The 17,494-nt window shown below is 53.0% G+C and overlaps 2 protein-coding genes and 1 long non-coding RNA gene across 5 annotated transcripts; 2 read left to right on the top strand and 1 right to left on the bottom strand.

Annotated features, from left to right (window-relative positions):
* Window positions 1-472: 472 nt before the first annotated feature.
* LOC117018031 (uncharacterized) lies at window positions 473-3,867 on the bottom strand. 3 transcript variants are annotated; one of them, XR_004422160.1, is made up of 4 exons: window positions 3,738-3,867; window positions 2,983-3,147; window positions 1,370-1,492; window positions 473-1,182 (listed from the first exon to the last, which is right to left on the bottom strand). It is a non-coding gene; the product is annotated as an uncharacterized LOC117018031 (long non-coding RNA). The 3 variants fall into 3 exon arrangements; XR_004422159.1 differs by having other exon boundaries at window positions 3,319-3,848; XR_004422158.1 differs by having other exon boundaries at window positions 3,479-3,848.
* Window positions 3,868-4,118: 251 nt separating this feature from the next.
* On the top strand, window positions 4,119-4,820 carry LOC117017965 (class A basic helix-loop-helix protein 9-like). Its single transcript, XM_033098621.1, has one exon. It carries the CDS (start codon window positions 4,119-4,121, stop codon window positions 4,818-4,820), a length of 702 nt encoding a protein of 233 aa, XP_032954512.1.
* Window positions 4,801-16,263, top strand: INSIG1 (insulin induced gene 1). Its single transcript, XM_033098927.1, has 6 exons — window positions 4,801-4,936; window positions 5,499-5,936; window positions 8,641-8,765; window positions 9,970-10,136; window positions 10,447-10,546; window positions 14,370-16,263. The coding sequence occupies exons 2-6, from the start codon at window positions 5,525-5,527 to the stop codon at window positions 14,397-14,399; spliced, it is 834 nt and encodes a 277-aa protein (XP_032954818.1). The 5' UTR covers window positions 4,801-4,936; window positions 5,499-5,524; the 3' UTR covers window positions 14,400-16,263.
* Window positions 16,264-17,494: the final 1,231 nt, after the last annotated feature.

Raw genomic sequence — 17,494 nt, 5'->3', positions numbered from 1 at the left:
GATTTGGACTCACAGAGACCTGGATTTGAATCCTGCTCTGCCACTCTTGGGCAATAGCTTTGAGCAAATTTCTTAATTCAGGACTCAATGTCTTCACTTGCCAGATAACAGATTAAATAACAGAGGCGATACTGGTTGTTTATATTTGGACAATAACCAAAAACAACGGGGCTGCAAAGCGCCCTTGCAGCCTGTCCACCCCCAGCTCCTCTCCCCATTTGACGTCCTCCCTCCGGGCTGGTCTCCCTCTGGAATCCCACTCCCGATGCCCAGCTGGCTGCCAGGCTCGCCCTCTCCCACACGCTCTCCCACACCGCCCAGCCTTGGTGGAACCTGGCTGTCCAGCGGCCACCTGGCCTGTAGCTGTCCGCAGTGCGAACGGCCCATTGCCCCACAGGCCGCAGTCTGTCCGTCTGTGTGTCTCCTGGGGCTGATGTAATGAAGCACCACACACAGGAGGCTTAAAGCCATAGCCATTTATTGTCTCACAGTCCTGGAGGCCAGAAGTCTGTAATCTAGGTGTTGTCGGGTTAATACTCCCACTGGAAGTGCTGCGGGAGGAGCCTTCCTGCCTCTTCCAGCTGCTGGTGGCTCCTGGCCGTCCTTGGCACCCCTTGCTGGCAGCTCCATAACTCCAATCTGTCTCCATCATTACATGGCCTCTGTCTGTGTCTCTTCTCTCTGTGTCCCTTTCCTCTCATAAGGACACCAGTCATATTGGATTAAGGGCCCATCCTGCTCCAGTGTGACCTCATCTTGACTAATCACATCTACAATGACCCTATTTCTAAGGTTGTATTCTGAGGTTCCAGAAAGACATGAATTCGGGGGACCCTATCGCACCCAGTGTGCCGTTGCCCACAGCCATGTACCATCTTCCCAGTCCTGTCTTCATCCCCTGGGGACTCGGGCACCTGGCCCGCAGCCCACCTCCACACCCCAAACCTGCCATCAGCCCGGGCAGTCTGCTCACGCACAAGCACGCCCCATCCCCAGGCCGGCCTGGGTCCCCTGCCATCCACGGCCCTGCAGACCCTCCATGCCATTCAGCCACCAATTGTGGGGCCACTCCGAGGACTCTGTCACTGGCAGCTGCTGCCCCTCTGAAGCCAGGTACTCACAAAACCTACGACGGGAGCCTCTTCTCCACCAGAAGGCGCATTCAGTGACACGTGTAGGTGCCTGGGTTACATCAGTGGACAAAGCAAGACCTACTGTCTGGAGTTGGCACCATGCTCTCGGTACCCCCAGGGGAGGCGGGCGGTCCCCCCCCCGTCTCCCCCCCCATGACATCCTCCTGCTTCCACTTCCTTCTCACCCCCCACCCCCCAAGGCCACGGCCCCAACAACCACTAGTCAGTATCCTAACCTTCCTTGCCCCGTTGTCTTTCCTTTGTTCCGGCTGGAAAACCCAGCTCTGGATGTCCCCAAATGGCGAGTCTTCCCCAAGCAGAGTGCAGCACATAGCGGGGGTCACCCCGTCCTGCAGACCCTGGGGAATCACATCACAAACCTCAACCGGCCGTCAGCACTGGCCCACATTGCTGTCACTCCCCACTCTTAGCTGCAGTGGCTCCTCCTTCTCCAGCAAAAACTGAACATTCCCCACCGGCCCCTGCAACACCCTCAAGCCCACCCGCCATGCCCGCCCCTCTGCTGCCCCCGTCCTTTCCTCGGAGAGGCGGCCCTCCTGGTGATCACGTAAACCCCTGGGCCTGGCGTCCCAGACACACACCAGTCTGAATTGCCCCTTTTCTCCCTTTTTTCTCTCTCTCTCTTTCTACTGGAATCTTCCATCAGCACTTAAATTTGTTCATCTCTCCCATTTTCAGAACACCCTCCATCTCCACGCACGTTCTCCCCCAGTTTCCATTACCTCCCCACTCCTGGTTGAGCCTCCTGGGGGCAGCAGCCTGGCTGCGCCTGCCCTCCCCAGGGTCCCATGGGCCACCTTGCTTCCACCTTCCTCGGTCTCATTTGCTGCTGCCGATTCCTTTGGGGGACACACTCCCCGGGATTTCGTGACCACAGACCTTCTTCTTATCCTTTGGGCCTTCCATCCCGGGGCCCTGCGCAGCGTCCTTTCCTCCTCTGCACCCCAGGGCTGTCCGAGGCTCACTGATGGGCCACCCCACACCGTCTGCCTTGGCCCATCCTCCACTGGCTCCATCACCATTTGCAGTGGTCTCCATGATTGATTCAGCCACAACCTTTCTTATCAAAGGGGTCACCTCTCGGCTAATCCTGACTCTTCTACTCTCCTTTCGAGCGACTGACGTAGGAGTGGGCACTGTGATCCAGCGGGGCCCACGGAAGCAGCTCTGGGCTCTTTCTGCCCCAGGTTCCGATGCTGTGCCCACTGCTGGCTGTGGAAGCTGGCTGCCAGGCAGTTGCGTGGAGGTCCTGAGAACCACACCCAGGACAGCAGACGCGTTAGGACCGTGGGGCAACTTAGACCGGCTGGAGACAAGAGACAGAGATCTAACAGATACGTTTTGTTTTTTTCCTTTCCCCGAAAGGCTTGTTCTTGCAAAGCGGGTGGGTGTCTCTCCACAGCCTGTGTGGAAGGTGTCCTGTGTGACTAGGCAATGGTGTGTTTCCTGCACAGCCACGGCCAGGTCCACAAGACACAGCCTTGGACGTGGTCCTCCTTCTTCACCTGTTCCCTTCACTCTCGCTGGGATGGCACTTGCCATAACGTCGTAGCAAACAACCCAAGACACTCCCCAGCATACAGAACGTCTGTCCTGCTATCAAAGTGACAGCATAACCACTCCACACCCACTGACATGACTAGAATAAAAAGTCAGATGGTAACAAGTGTTGGCGAGAATCCTCATCCACTGCTGCTGGGATGTCAACGGTACAGCTACTTTGGAACAGCCAGCAGTTACACAAAAGGTCAAAGGCTGAGTTACTGCACGGCCAGCAACTCCACTCCCAACAGCCCACCCGGAGAGGTATGTCCATGCGGAAACTTACCCACAAGTGTCCACTGAAGCACTATTCATCATAGCCAAAAAGGGAAAACACTGCAATCCTCCATCAGCTGCAGAATGGCTAAACAGAATGCCGTATACCCATATAATGGGATACTATTCCTCCATCAAAAGGAATGCAGTACTGACACACGCTGCGAGGATGAACCTGGAAACACGATGCTACGTGAAAGCCAGACACAAAAGACCACATGCTGCAGAGTCCCATTCATATAAAACTCCAGAACAGGGAAAACCTAGAGACAGAAAACAGATTTGTGGTTGTCTAGGGCCTTGCTTAAACACAAGGGTTCGAGAGCAACTTTCAGTGATAACCTACCATGAGGACACGTTTTAAAATCTATGCTGTCATGGAAGTATCAGAAGAAGGCTAGGTTAGGCTCAGCCCGGCTGGCTTCATGGACTGGGTCGGCCACAGCACCGCCAGCCGGTGTCTGGATTGTTAAGTTAGAAGAGGCAGAGGAGAAACCTGTACTCACGCTGGGGCACGTGACAAGCTAATGAATGGCAAACGTCTTTCCACACTTCTCAAGTCTGTTTCCTCCACTTGGTACAGTCAAGGAGTGTGGAAACAGCCGTGCTCAGCATTACTTTGCCTTGAAGTCTCCTGCTTCATCATGATACATTCTGGTGAGCCCTCCCCGCCATCAATGACCTGAGAAACATTGGTATCTCAAGATGTTCCCGGTGTTTCTTTAGCCCTCAGCCCCAGACCTTGATGCCTAAGCTGCCACACACCGTATTTCAGGCTGGCTGGGCCTGCAGGCTCCCTGGCTGAGACCATGTGCGGTTCACCGCTCACACGCCCTGCCTCTGCTCAGCTGCAGACAGGACAGAAGACCAGACACTGTTTACTGTCCAAGAACATTTTAAATACTGCTCTTGCTCAACCAGGCGTGGGTTTTCCGTTGGCTTGGGGCCCGCCCTCCTCCTTAGCTGGTGTGACCCAGGTGGCAAGCAGGATATAAATACATGGCACCCCCAACAAGGTAAAACAGTATTTTTTCTGAGTGGTTTTGACTGTGTGCTTTCCAAATGTGAGGAACAGACAATTCGACACTGGAAGGGAATTAGTGTATGAATGAAATGGTTCCCATGTACGTTTTCATGAAGGGCTTTATGTCGGGCGGAGACGGCTCCCGACCCCCCTGGTCGCCCGCGCACACACACACTGCACGTTGCACGCGGGGCGCATTCCCGCGTCCCCAACGGGCCACTGGCTTTCAAGGAGCAGGTGTGGGGACCAGCAGGCGCGTCGGGCGGCCGCCCGCAGGATCCAGGTCCGAGCATCAGCAGGTGACTCGGCAGGTGCGGGACGACCTGCGGACGCCCGAGGGGAGGGACCGGCCAGAAGGGGAAGCTAGCCACCGGCCACGTGTGGGTCAGGGTCTAGGGTCCAAGTGGTTCAGCCCCGGGCGCCCGCGGCGTCTCTGCGCACGGCTTCCCCGCCCACCTTGGAACCGGCGTGGCGCCGCCTCCCCCCGCGGCCAAGGGGCGGAAGGTCCCGGGCGCCCGCGCTCGGCCGGCCCCCCGCCGCCCCCAGCCGCGTCCGTCCGCCCGCGGGTCCCCAGCAGCCCGCGCGGCGCCCCAGCCCCGTCCGCCCGGCCGTCCGCGCTCCCGAGCCAGCGGCCGGCGGTGGCGTGTGCGCACGTCATATGGGCCGCCCGCCCCCGATTGGCCGCGGCCGCCTCACCAGACCGCGAGCGGACGGGGGCGCGGGCGGGGCGGGGCGCGCGCAGGCCACGCCCCCGGCGCACGGGGGGGGCGGAGGCCGCGCGGGGTCACGTGACCCGGGGCCCGGCCGCCCGCCTTATAAACTGAGCCGCGCATCGGGCGCCGCGGGCCCTGCTCAAGGCGGTCGGGGCCGAGATCCTCCTCCGTTACCTTCTCCGACTCTTCCTCCCTTGGCGATCCCGCGGGCGGGCGCCCCCGGCCAGGTACGCGGGGCGCGGCGGGGGTCCCGGGGCCGGGGATGGCGGGGGTCCGGGCGCAACCCGCACCCCGCGGTCACCCCCTTTCCCGGAGCGAGACCGCTTTCATCGGGGTCTGCGGCACCGACCCCGACCCCAGCCCCGGGATGGGGGCTACACGCCTGACCCTGGGTGGGCCGGGCCGCTGGTCCCCTCCGCCCGGAGGACCCCAGTAACTTGTCGTGGGCCGCCTGGTGGGCTCCGCGTCCTGCAAACGGACGGGGTCTGGGAAACTTTGGGACCGGACGGGCCGGCCCTTCAGGGTGTGTGCAGAGGGGCGTGCGGGCGCGCGGTGAGCGGGCTCTGCAGCGCCCGGGGCGTCCACACAGCCCGGCCGCTGGCAGCACCGTGCAGGCATCCCGCATGCGGGTGGGGACGGTGTCCTGGCCGGCGCCTCCGCCCGGGGCTGCGCTGTGGGCTGCCCGTCCCGCTCACTCCCGGGAGGGACGGACTGACTCCTGGGCCGGCCCTGCCCCTTGTAAATGAACTTGGCCATGATCCCGCCTTCCCGTCCTCCTCCTCCTTCTAGGAAAGCCTGTCAGACTCCGGTGACTGATGCCCAGATTGGACGACCACTGCTGGAGCTGTTCCTGTGCTAAGGGCGCCAGGCACCGAGGCTCCCCCGGAGCCAGTGCCGGAGGGCTGGCAGCCAAAGTAGGGGAGATGATCACCTCGTCAGTGTCGGGGCCTTCCCTGCTGGTGGCCCACAGTGCCCCGGACACGGACCCCTCTCGTGGGCTTCGGAGCACTGGCGCTGGGGGCCGCAGTGAGGGCAGCAGCCACGCCATCACCTGGCACCACCACCTGGTGCAGAGAAGCCTGGTGCTTTTCTCCGTGGGGGTCGTCCTAGCCCTAGTGCTCAACCTGCTGCAGGTCCAGAGGAATGTCACCTTGTTCCCCGAGGAGGTGATTGCCACCATCTTCTCTTCAGCCTGGTGGGTGCCTCCCTGTTGTGGGACAGCAGCTGGTGAGTAGAAATGAAAGATGCTTGTTTGATCAAAACCTTTCTTCAGCCTATGAGACACGTTTGTTTGAATGTGGAGCCATCCACAGAGGAAGAGTGTGCGTCTCTCCAGTGTTGGTACTTAGGGAAGCAGTGGGGTGGAGAGGACAGCGAAGCCCCACGTGTTAGCCTCTGGGGGTTGGAGGAAGCTGGGTGATGGAGATGAGGTGGGGAGAAAACTGGCTGCTCCTGCCTCAGTGCCCGGCTGGCCAGGTCCTTCCCCTTACTGCCCTGGCACTGAGGGCAGTGTTGCGGCTCCGGCACCTGTCATGCTGAGCCAGCTGCCGCGATTGGCCGCCTGCAGAACTGGTGAGCAGAGGCACTGGGCCGCTATTGGCTGCCCCAGTGAACATGCTACACTGCTGGGTAACTGAAAACAAACCCATCACGTGGGCAGAGTGGGCAGAGGCGTTGCCAGAGCGGCCTGTCTACTTCCTTCTGCCCAGTGGCCTAGTGAGCAGCAGGCAGGGCCAAAGCCAGGCCTTCTCCCAGAACTGTTAGGATGAGTAATCCCTCGTCCTAGTCCCCAGTGGGTGTGAGTGTCCCTAGCTGGTTTCAGAGGTGCCAGGAAACATAACACAGGCTTAGTGTAAACTGTGGGCTGGAGGGTTGTCCCTTTTTAGAAGAATTTCTTGGGTATTTAGCTGGTTTGATAAAAATGCTGAATTGATCTCTGCCCAGAAGATCACGTAGGACTTCTCTAGTCACACAGCATTTGTTGGTCAACAAGCATCTGTCTGCTACCTCTACCAGCTGTGGAAATTCAGAGGGAGGACAGCAGCCCTGAGTACCCCACGGTCCAACGGGCAAAACAACTCATGACGACAGGGCCATTGGCTTTGCAGCTTACGTTTCTGGACTGCTGACTGTCGTTTTGTTTATTCCTTAGACAGCAGTGCCCCGCGATAGCTCCATTTTACAGATGTGGAAACTGAATCACAGGTTCTGCAACTGTGTCCAAGGGACACAGCGAATGAGCTGCAGGGCCACTGGCATAACTCTGCATGCTGGGTTCCTGGAGTCTAGGTGTGTCCCCTGCCCCGTAGGGACACACCACCGTCTCAGCACTCACTTAAAACGGCGGGAAGGCAGGAGGCTGGAAGGGGAGAGCTGTGCGTTGTGGCCAGGATGCGTCATGGGGCACTGTGGTTACTGAGCAGGGTAGACTGTCTTCATTTTGTCCTCAGAAAGCTTTGGTCCTACTTTGCTTTTCTGAGCCCTTGAAGTATGGCTATACTGTCAACATCCTTTGTGAGAAATAGATCTGGATGCAGAATTCTATTTTTCATACACATTTGGCCCAATAGTTTCTTTCTTTGAATCAAAAACTTGATCTTAAAAATGAAACACTTAGTTTAGGCTTTATTTGTAATGGGAGCTTCAGGAAATTCCAGGAATATCTGAAACACGGTTTCTCACACCCTACTTTTTGTTTCACCATCAGCCAAGAGCATAAGGGAAACATTTCACAGTTTATGTTCACCTACGTAGCTTTACGCCTTCAAAGGTAAGGTTAAGTTATAGTGAAGTAAGTTATAGAATGTGGGATTCCATTTTTCAAAACTCCAAAATTAGAACTTGATGAACTGTAATATGAAATTGAAATGAAAACTTTCATTTGAATGTGTGGCTACAACTGTTTCTTGTTTCTCTGTTCAAGAGCCTAAAATAATAGTTACCTCTTCTATCGGTCACCAAGGTGGAACTTCTGCCAGGCTTTCGAGCCTCTGTACTGGGTGATGTCATGTGGGAACCTCGGGTCCCAGGGGCCTGTATCCCCACCAGTCACCACGCGCTTTGTCCATCTGTGCCTTACTCTTTTCCATTTGCTTCTCTCCTGGAGTGCCATGCCTTCTCCCCGTCTGAATCCTCATTTACTCTCTCAGGCTTTACAATTCTGTGTCTGTAAAACTTCCTGACTGTTCAGACCACAGTGAGCTCCTCCTCCCGTCTTCTAGTTACTTCACACATGAGGAAACAAAGATGAGAGCCAGGTCCCATCAGAGTGAACTGGGAGCAGAGGCCTGGCCGTCTGTGCCTGGTCCCACACTCCCCCGCAGCCCAGGTCTGGACTCGCAGGGATGGTTCAGCCTGGTTGTCCTGTGACAGCATTGTCACAGGGGTGGTGCACAGTGCTGCTCGTGGTCTCCTAGAATAAGGGCTGTAAACCCTTCATCATTGAATTTAAGCCACCCTCTGGACACATGGCCTCCGTGACCCAGATGTCAGTCAGACCGACATAAATGTGCCAGCATCAGGGCTGGCCGAGGAAGGGAGGGATGGAACTTGTGATGTGACCTGTGGCCTCAGAATTGCTCCGGGGAGCTTGCCTCCTTCGTTGTGGAATGGAAATCACACTGATGACACAGAAGCCGGCCTTCAGGTAGTTTTCACTGTTGGGCCACGTGGCTACGCCCTGCGCAACTCACAGCTATGTTTAGCTAAACCAAAGAACAGTGGTTTTGTTTTAAATGTCTCAAAACTGATGTTTTTGTTTGTTTGTACTCAAGAAGAACCGAACTATAAAATGAGTCTTCATTTCGGTGTCATGTTATCGTGGATAAACTTTCTAGAAGGACTGGTTTGCATGTGTTAATAACTGTCACGTGGGATCGCGTCATTTTCAGCTGGTCCATCCTGACGCTGGTGTCTTTTTTTGTTTTCACAGCCGTCGTCGGCTTGCTGTACCCCTGCATTGACAGTCACCTTGGGGAGCCCCACAAGTTTAAGAGGGAATGGGCCAGCGTCATACGCTGCGTAGCCGTTTTCGTGGGCATCAACCACGCCAGTGCCGTATCCTTTAGGCCGTGCCCTCCGGGGCGTTTCCTGGGGTCCTAGGTTGAAGCACTTCGTTGCTTTTGATGAGTATATGGTATCTCTTAGGTTAGTTGAACCATCTTCTTCCAAGCGTCTTATTTTAAAGCTGATTGCTTAGTTTACACTTGGTGGGAGTTTTCACATGGTCCTTGGAGCCCTTCCAGCTCATTTTGGGGAACAGTGACGATAACACCAGGAGCAGAGTCGCCTACTCACGCTCCTCTGTCAGGCCATGGCTTCAGCTTCCTTGGAGTTTGTTCTATAAATTCCCTTTTACGTTTCTCCCTATGTCCTTCCATTGTAGACCGGGTTCCCGCAGCCCAGTGACAAGTGGTGAGAGGGTCACAGCCTTGACCACTTGCAGGAGGCAGAGGAGAGGCCTGTCCTGCTTCTCTGCCCTCGCCCTGGCTGTGACCACAGCAGCCCCAGGGCCGGTCCAAAGGGGTGTCCTCTGGAACAGGGTTCTTAACACCAGGTCCCTAGGTGCCCTCAGGTGGAGCGCATCACACGGAATCTGCTGTGTGTGCACAGAAGTCCACTCGAGTGCAAGGTTCACGGTACCCACGTCTCGGAAGGTTGGGGGGTTTCTTTAGCACAAGTAGATGTTACTTTCAAATCTTAGAGAAAGACATTTTTAGAGTTACCAATTTCTGTATCTGCTCTACCCCAATTTTAAGGACAAGAATGTCCCTAAAAGGGACAAAGATACCTTCGCTCTGACAAATGTGTTTTGTCACTGGTTGATGAGCGGTGCTGTCATGAAAGCCAGCTGTGTGTCTCCAGAAACTGAAAGTGTGAGATGTTGACACCATTGTGAAAAGCGTCTTCGTGCACGCATGGCTCCGGTTACTAATGAAAATGAGAAATAAAAACAGGCCGAGAGACGACTTACCAGCAGATAGTTTGCTTTGGGGTCGAAATGCCCGCAGAATTTTACACCTGGCTTTCAGGAAGTTGACTCGTCAAGCTGAGTGTTTGACCCTTTGACCCCAGAGAAGTTTCGGGTCGTCTTGAGCACGGGGCCCTCGTCTCCCACAATCCTTTGTGAGCTCACCGGGCAGTTTTTGTGGCTGGTGCACGATGTAGGGTGTGACCGTCAACACACCGGTGGAGTCCTGGGGGTTTGTATGTTGGGAGCTATTAAACATTGTTGAATGTTCCTTAACATTTGCATCACCAGAAACTGGATTTTGCCAATAACGTTCAGCTCTCCTTGACGTTGGCGGCCCTGTCCTTGGGCCTCTGGTGGACGTTTGACCGTTCGAGGAGTGGCCTCGGGCTTGGGATCACAATCGCGTTCCTCGCCACTCTGATCACACAGCTGCTGGTGTACAACGGCGTCTATCAGTAAGCGCGCTGTCCCGGGCGGCCCGCAGCGGCTGCCACTTAACTCTTACGAAACACACCCACTTCGCTGAGACCTTCAGGTTTCATTTATACACACACGCCACAGACGTAGGCATGAAATTCTCAACAATGAGGCTGCTTGTTGATTCACATGTCTAATATGCCCCATCGACAATTTAATGTAAAGGGACACTCAACAGGAGCAGAAAAAGAGTGTTGAGATAGGAACATCGTGCCGTGTTTCATGGTTAGTGTGCACTGGGTGTCCCCAGCAAACAGATTCACCCGGAGTTTCCTTCTCTTTCTGCAGATACACATCCCCAGACTTCCTGTACATCCGCTCCTGGCTGCCCTGTATCTTTTTCTCAGGAGGTGTAACAGTAGGGAACATAGGACGACAGCTGGCTATGGTACGTAAAATTGTCACATTCACTCCTAACTCTGTAGTTTCTTAGCTTGATAGCGTTGCTTTGTGTCATACGTTATCATTTGTATTGATAAATGTCTAGTTGAGACTCGACAGCAACCATTATTGAGAAAAGCGGATGTTTAAGAAAAAACAAAACAAAACAGGTAATGATATCCAGGTCGTTCTTTGCTGAATCATTCAGATTTGGACGTTTGTAAACCCATAATTAGATCTAGAAAGCCAGCAGCTCTTGGGACTCCCAGCTACTGTAGTAATAGCAGAGAAGTGATTACTGAGACGGCTGCAGTGGGTGCTTTATGGTGAGTGTCCTCCCCCCCTTGACGGGTGCAGGTGACACTAGGGAAAGCGTGTCAGAGGCCTGAGGCTGCAGAGACCCTGCAGGTACCAGGTCGGGGCTTGGCTAGAGGGCACTGCCCACAGGAACAGGTGGAACCCTGCCTGAGCACTGCCCTGTCTGTACTGAAGGAGAAAGAAACGTGCCCTGCCCTGGCACAGAGCCAGGTTCGGAGAGCCAGGAGAGCAGAAGATGTCAAGGATCACAGAAACAGCACTTTCTGGTTGTTAAAAATTGGCATTTGAACCCTTTACTAAGAGAAAATTAAATGTGGGCATCTAACTGTTATTTCAAGCTCACTTTGACTCCAGGGCTTAAATAAAATGAGCTAAAAAAAGAAACTAGTGTCTTAGAAAGGCCATTGATTTCAGAGATAAACTCTGGAGCTTTCTCAGGAAACTTATCTTGGTCCCTAGTGTGGTATCTTTAAAACAGGACTTTTTTTGTGTGCCAGCGGGTCTCTCTGCCCTTTTGTTTGTCTTCCATCCCCCAAAATGTCTGTAAATGAATCTCCTGAAAGCAGTAAAGTCTCACGAGAGCCACACCTTGTGGGAAAGTCACCATTCTCCCACTCGCTGTCCAGTTCAGTTGACTTTGGAGCCAGGCGACCCAGTCCCCACCCCCGCAGGTCGTCCTCCTCTTCAGCCTGGAATAAGGAGACTTCTGTCCATGGTTCTTGCCACTCCCATGGGTAAACAGAGACCCTTAAAATTAACGTTGCCCCTGCGGCAAGAAGACACATGTGCGAAGCCAAAAGCGTCCTCGTCATGAGACCAGAATTGGAAGTGTAGGAAATTAGATTTGCTCCAGATTATGTCCAGGCTGAAGAATAAAAATTACATTTATATTAAGTTTGTTTTAGAAAACTGACTCCCTGTAGCATTGGCTGTCCCTGCCTCATTTTGGTTTTTCATGGGACCTTTTGTTTTGGGGGCTTTTCCCCCCAAGCAGCCACAGGCGTGGTCATCATGGGCCTCCCGCCAGATCAGGGACTGAGTGTGGAGAAGGTCCTGAGGCCAGAAAGCCTCAGCCAGGGAGCACGGAGGTCCGGCCTCCTCACAGAGGGGCTAGTGCGCCCCGTTCTGCAGGGTTTGGCCTGTGTGTCCCCAGTCGTCAACCTTAGGAAATGTTTATTCTCTTACCAGGCTTTTGTGAAGTCTAGAAAGTTGAGGCAGTGACGTAAAGTCACACCGTGCTAGAATCTTCTGATCAAAGGGAGACAACTACAGCAGCAGCTTTAAAAAGAGCAAGTTACACATTTTCTTTTTCAGAGGAGCTAGACTGCTTCAGCTTGTATCCTTAATTATTTTCTTTCTTCAAAGAAATGCAAAAAATCAACAGCTTTCTTATTTAATTATTTGCAAAAACAGGCTTACTCTGCTCCAAATTTGAAAACTCATTTCCTTCCTCAAAACCCAGGAATGCGCTCAGTGCCTGAGAAACGGGACTCGTCAGCATGCCTGTTCCGTTTCCTCGGGTGGTGCACACGGGACTGTCCCGGAGCCGTCCCAGTCCTTTGCACTCAAACCATGTAGATGAGAGACGAGCCTGGCATGATGGTGTAGAGGCAGCGGTGACAAACGTGCCCTTGGTGTGAAATTGGCCCCTTCACCAAGTGTAAGGCTCTTGTGTCGGGCTGTGACTAGCGTGACAAATATGAAGTCTGGAGGTGAAGCGACCCGAGGCGGGCACTCCACTCGGCTCTGTGACCAGATCTGGCCAAACCCGGTGTCACTGCCAGCCCATCGTCATGGCGATGGTGTCACCCCGCACGCCTTCTGCATCCCTGCCCCTCATTTCGTCTGTCACCTTAAAGAGCCTTTCTGTCCTTACGGTGTCCCCTCCCTGAAGAAGTGTAGCTGGTCGTCACTTACCATCACCAACAGCCTCTGCGACTTGAAACGAAACGACGCAGGAAGAAAGCAATTTCATAGGTTCCTAGGGCCGTCGGCGTGTAACGATGCTATTGGAGGCCCTGCTGTCTTTACTTTGCGAGGAGAGCCAGGCCCAAGGGCTACGCTGGGCTTTGCTTACAGTTCTTGGTTTGAGCTGCTCTTCCTGTGTGGTATTCGTTGTCAGCCTGTGTGTTTGGAGGGAAGGCATGAGTGTAGCATCATTTTATAGAATTTGTATCTGTCGCTACTTGTATATAAAGTCTTTTCTCAGAAAAGGTGAGGCTTCCTACTGCCACAGCCGTGAGTGGGCTCTGCCTCCCGTGGCCCCAGGACGCCTGGTCACAGTGCATCCCTGGCAGCAAGAATGGAGTTTGTTTCTCCCGTCTGACCCAGTTCAGCTACTAAGGATCGTAGTGAAAACACTGTTACTGTTTTCGAGGGCAGTGTGCTGAACGTTCCTGTTAGCTGACTTAGTCCTCATGGCAGCAGATGGAAGCAGGAGCTGTTCTCCGCCCGTTTTAAAGGCGGGGGACGGACGCTTAGGCAGGCGAGTAACTTGCCCGAGTCGGGGCAGAGGGAGTTGGAACCGTGCTTCTCACGCGTGTGTCCTCCTGCCCTCTTCACGGACAACTTACACTGTCGTTCATCCTCGAAACAGGTTTTTATGAGTTTGCGCTGGTGTCCCGGGTTTGCTGCACGAGACCTCTTGCCGCTTAAAATTCATTGCCCTCAGGCACCACTGACCCAGTCCCTGCTCCAAACGCTCTGTCCACCTCGGGCTGACGGCTGTCCTGTCAGCTGTCTGTGTCCTGTCAGCACATCTGTGCTCTTACACTGGTGCCACCCCGCAGACTACGTTCTAGTCCCTCCATGTCAGCACTCTGGTGAGCCAGTCTTGTCTCCAGGTTGTGGTTCCCTCTCCGTTTCCTCTCGTTGCAGTTGCTTAGGACCTTCTTCCTCTTGCTCATACTTCACAGTTTGTCATGCTTTCAGTGGCCAATTCTAAAAAGTCTGTGTGTCCCCAGCGTAGCAGTTAGCCACCAAAACTCCTGGTGACACACGGCTCCCCAGGCTGCTTACACATCCAGTGCCGGGAGGTCTGTGACTGTGTAGGCCAGCGCTCGTAACATTGGGGTCTTCACCTTCAGCACGATTGCCTCGTGGGGGGCCAGGGGAAGCCCCTCCGCTGTCCTGGGGTAGCCTGGTGACCTCGGGACGTCATTCAATCTTCGGATCTGCCCCTTCGTCAATGAAACATCTGCCCTATATTGAGAATTTTCCTGGCAGGGTCTGGAAAGCAGTCACAACTGCAGGGTCTGCCGCAGATGTTTTGTGAAGGTCCAACAAGAAAGTGTGTGTGGAGAGGCTGTGTCAACATAAAGTTCTGTGGCAGCTGTGGCAGCGTGGCTGGCAGGGCTTGTCTTCTGCTGCTGTTGTCCACATTTGTCTCCGTCATCTTACCTGGTCAAAGGGATGTCTCATCTTTCACCTTTCATGGTCTGCTTAATTGCCAGTTAAAATATGTATACATGTAGTGCTCACTTGCTCTGTCTTTTTTCTCTTTTTTCTTGTAGGGTGTCCCTGAAAAGCCACACAGCGACTGAGTCTTCAACCCACTGATTCTGAAGAACAGCAAGATGTGGGAGGAAACCCACGCTTCAGATTGTGACAAGATGATCTGTTTTCCTCAATAATCTATTTACATTGGGCTGACTGTACAAATGACTCGTGGGGGGAAAAAATCACCTATTTTAGAATAGCAAAGTGGGAAGAGTGACTGCGCGCCCTGAAATGTCACCTTGGCTGTGCTCGCGCCTGCATGTGCCCTGCAGAGCCTGCGTCCCGGGCTGAGTATTCGGTGTCACCGGTGTTCTAACAAGCAAGTGGCCATGCGTCGAAGCCTTGAGCAGAAGCCTGGCTCTCAGCTCTTGTTCTGTGTTGGCGCCCGCAGGGGAGAGCCTGATGGTGCTTAACCAAGGCGAAGAGTGGCAGCATAGGAATATTTATCCAAAAGATTTTTTTGTTAAATAGGGTTGTGTAGAAAAAGAAAAGCAGCAGCAGCGAACGTACCGGTGTCAGTGCCGAGGTCGTCTCACCCACGCGGCCACACGTGCATGTCGCAGAGCACAGTTGTGCTGTTTGGACCCGCTTGGAACTTGGTGTAGACAGTCCGAGAGCAGGAGGCCCTGAAAGGTCAGTTCTACACTGTGAAATACTGGGGTTTCCACCTCGGTGTTTATTAGGAAGTCTTACCCAGAACCCACAATCGTCTAAGAGTGAGCGAGCACCTGTCTGCCATGTGGTTCGCACTTCGTGAGCCACAATTGTTTCTTTGCTACTCCAGAATAGAGACGACTCTTTTTTCCCACAGCCCTATGGAATCTGCAATCTGTGATTGCCTTGTAGGAAAAGGGGTGCGGGTGTCACTGCATTACACGTTCGGTGTTTCTAAAAACGCAGAGATGTTGGTGAGGCCATGTCTCTGGAATGGTGTAGAGCATATCAGACCCGATTTGCAAGTGTTGGGTCGTTAACTTCAAGTGCAATGTCTATGAAAACCAATCTGAGCCTTGTAGTCTCTTAAATATTTATTTTTTTTTTAACGTACAAGATGTTAAAGAGGGTTCTCCATTCATTTCAGTGCTGCATGGAGGCAAAATTCAGCAATAATTTCTTTCAGTTGTGAAGTTACTTTGTTGGCGTGCCCTCCACTGAGCCCTTTGAAATACTCCAGTTTTGTGGGTTTTAGTAAACTTGTAATTTTTACTTACAAATTTATTGGGGTTTTTTTTGTATTTTGAAATTTAAGTGTTTCTGGTTTGTTTTAAATTCTGTGGAAGCAGCTTGATTAGAAGACCCCTTCAAATGGGAGTCGGCCGTCAGCAGGCCCAGCCTTGGACGCGTGCACTTGTTTTCGTCACGTGGTGATCCTTGTTGCAGGGGTTTTGTTGTTTTGAGGGAAATCACATAGTGAATTTTAAGTTACTATAGCTAATTTGGTCTAGAGGAATTTTGTTTAAAAGAAAATGGGATCATTCTGAGCTTTGCAATGACCCCTTACACATTTTCTGAAAATGAAAATGAGTGATCAGCTGCAAAGATTTTTCAATGAAGTTGTCAGCATTTTTTGAAAAACCAGAAGTTACTAGCTGAAAACAGTCATTGAATCTTTAAAATATACTTGATCTTGCACAAATAATAAGTATTCCTTTCTCTTAAACTGGAAGCAAATCTGTATCTGTTAGAAATAATGTAGCCAAAAACTGTGAATCTGAAGACTTTTCGCCAATTCTTTACAGCAAGTATATGAACCAAAGTGACTTGAGTTTGTAAAGGTGTAAAAAAGTGTGAACAGAATTTGCACTACACCAGATTGGGACATCCAGCGAGACTCACATCATACTAAGCTGTCAGCGTTGTGTTCTTTTTCCATTCATTTTTTTATTTCTATTAAAGGTTCAAAACCAACCATTGTGTTTATGGGTTTTTCTCTAACGGGGAGAATGGAAAAATAGTTTATAGCACCTCAACCTTTAGGGAATTTCCACACAACGTCTTGGGAGAATCCCACGTTAGTACATTGTTTCCTCGTGGTCGGGAGAGTTGGGCAGTGGCAGTCACTTTTAGCCTTCCCAGCTGTCCCCTCCCGAGAATGCTGTCCTCGGTCTTGGAGTGACAGGGCCACTTCTCTGGTCCAGATACGAGTCTGGGGGCCCCCAGGGTCCCAGCAAACAGCGCAGGGAAGGGCGGACCATCCGAGCCCAGGAACACCAGAATCTGTGGCTGCGCCCTGCTTTGCTGGTGCCTGCTGGCCAGAAAGTCGCCCAGGTGGCTCGAAAGGTGTGCTATCCACCAGGCAGCATGTCACCTGTGTATCTGGTCCCTGCCCAGGTCTGTGAAGGCCAGCCCTGCGAGGGGCCCTTTGCTGGGTGCCAGGCTCAGGGTCGCGGACACGAGTTGGAACCTGCCGCAGAGCCTCCCTTCCAGGGGTCACGGTGCCAAGCTGGGGGGAGTGTGTGTGGAGGAAGGAACCAAGAAAGGGGAAGGGGAGGCCTTAGCTTGTACTCACCCCAACACACCCCGCAGCACGGCCCGATCCCATGGGCTGCTCCCACACCATGTTTTATGTTAAAACTGGGAGAGGTGGTGATGCGAACACTTCCCTCATCACATGTACTCGAAGACTTTTGCCGGGTTAACCCAATTTATGTGGATCCGATATTCATGCCCACCCTGAACTCGTCTAAACCCGTGATTTGGAATGAGGTCAGGGAGTGAGTGTTTGGTGGAATTTTTCTGGTCCATGAGCAACTCATTGACTTGCCCAATTTCATTAAAGGCAGGGTGTGTAATTCACAGAGTCCCTAACGTCCCTTCTTTTCACACAAGGAGGCCCAGTAACTACTGTGTTTCCCCAAAAATAAGACCTAGCCAGAAAATAAGCCCTAGTATGATTTTTCATAAGCCCTAATGCGTCTTTTGGAGCAAAACTTAATATAAGACCCGGTCTTATTTTCGGGGAAACAGTAGGAACTCGGGATGGACACAGGGCATAGTATTCGTTCAGCTAGTTTCAAAGTCACCTGTGATCTTACCTGAGGAACATTCTGGAAGTTTCGTCTAAAGACTTGAGTCAAATATAATCAAGTCACTTGGTGCCCGGTGTCCCACCCTCACGTTATAGACATTCCCTTGATCT

The sequence above is a fragment of the Rhinolophus ferrumequinum genome, chromosome 26 (genome assembly GCF_004115265.2).
Source record: "Rhinolophus ferrumequinum isolate MPI-CBG mRhiFer1 chromosome 26, mRhiFer1_v1.p, whole genome shotgun sequence".
Lineage (NCBI taxonomy): Eukaryota > Metazoa > Chordata > Mammalia > Chiroptera > Rhinolophidae > Rhinolophus > Rhinolophus ferrumequinum.
The sequence above is the reverse complement of the archived record's forward strand: the minus strand, read 5'-3'. Positions and strand labels throughout refer to the sequence as shown.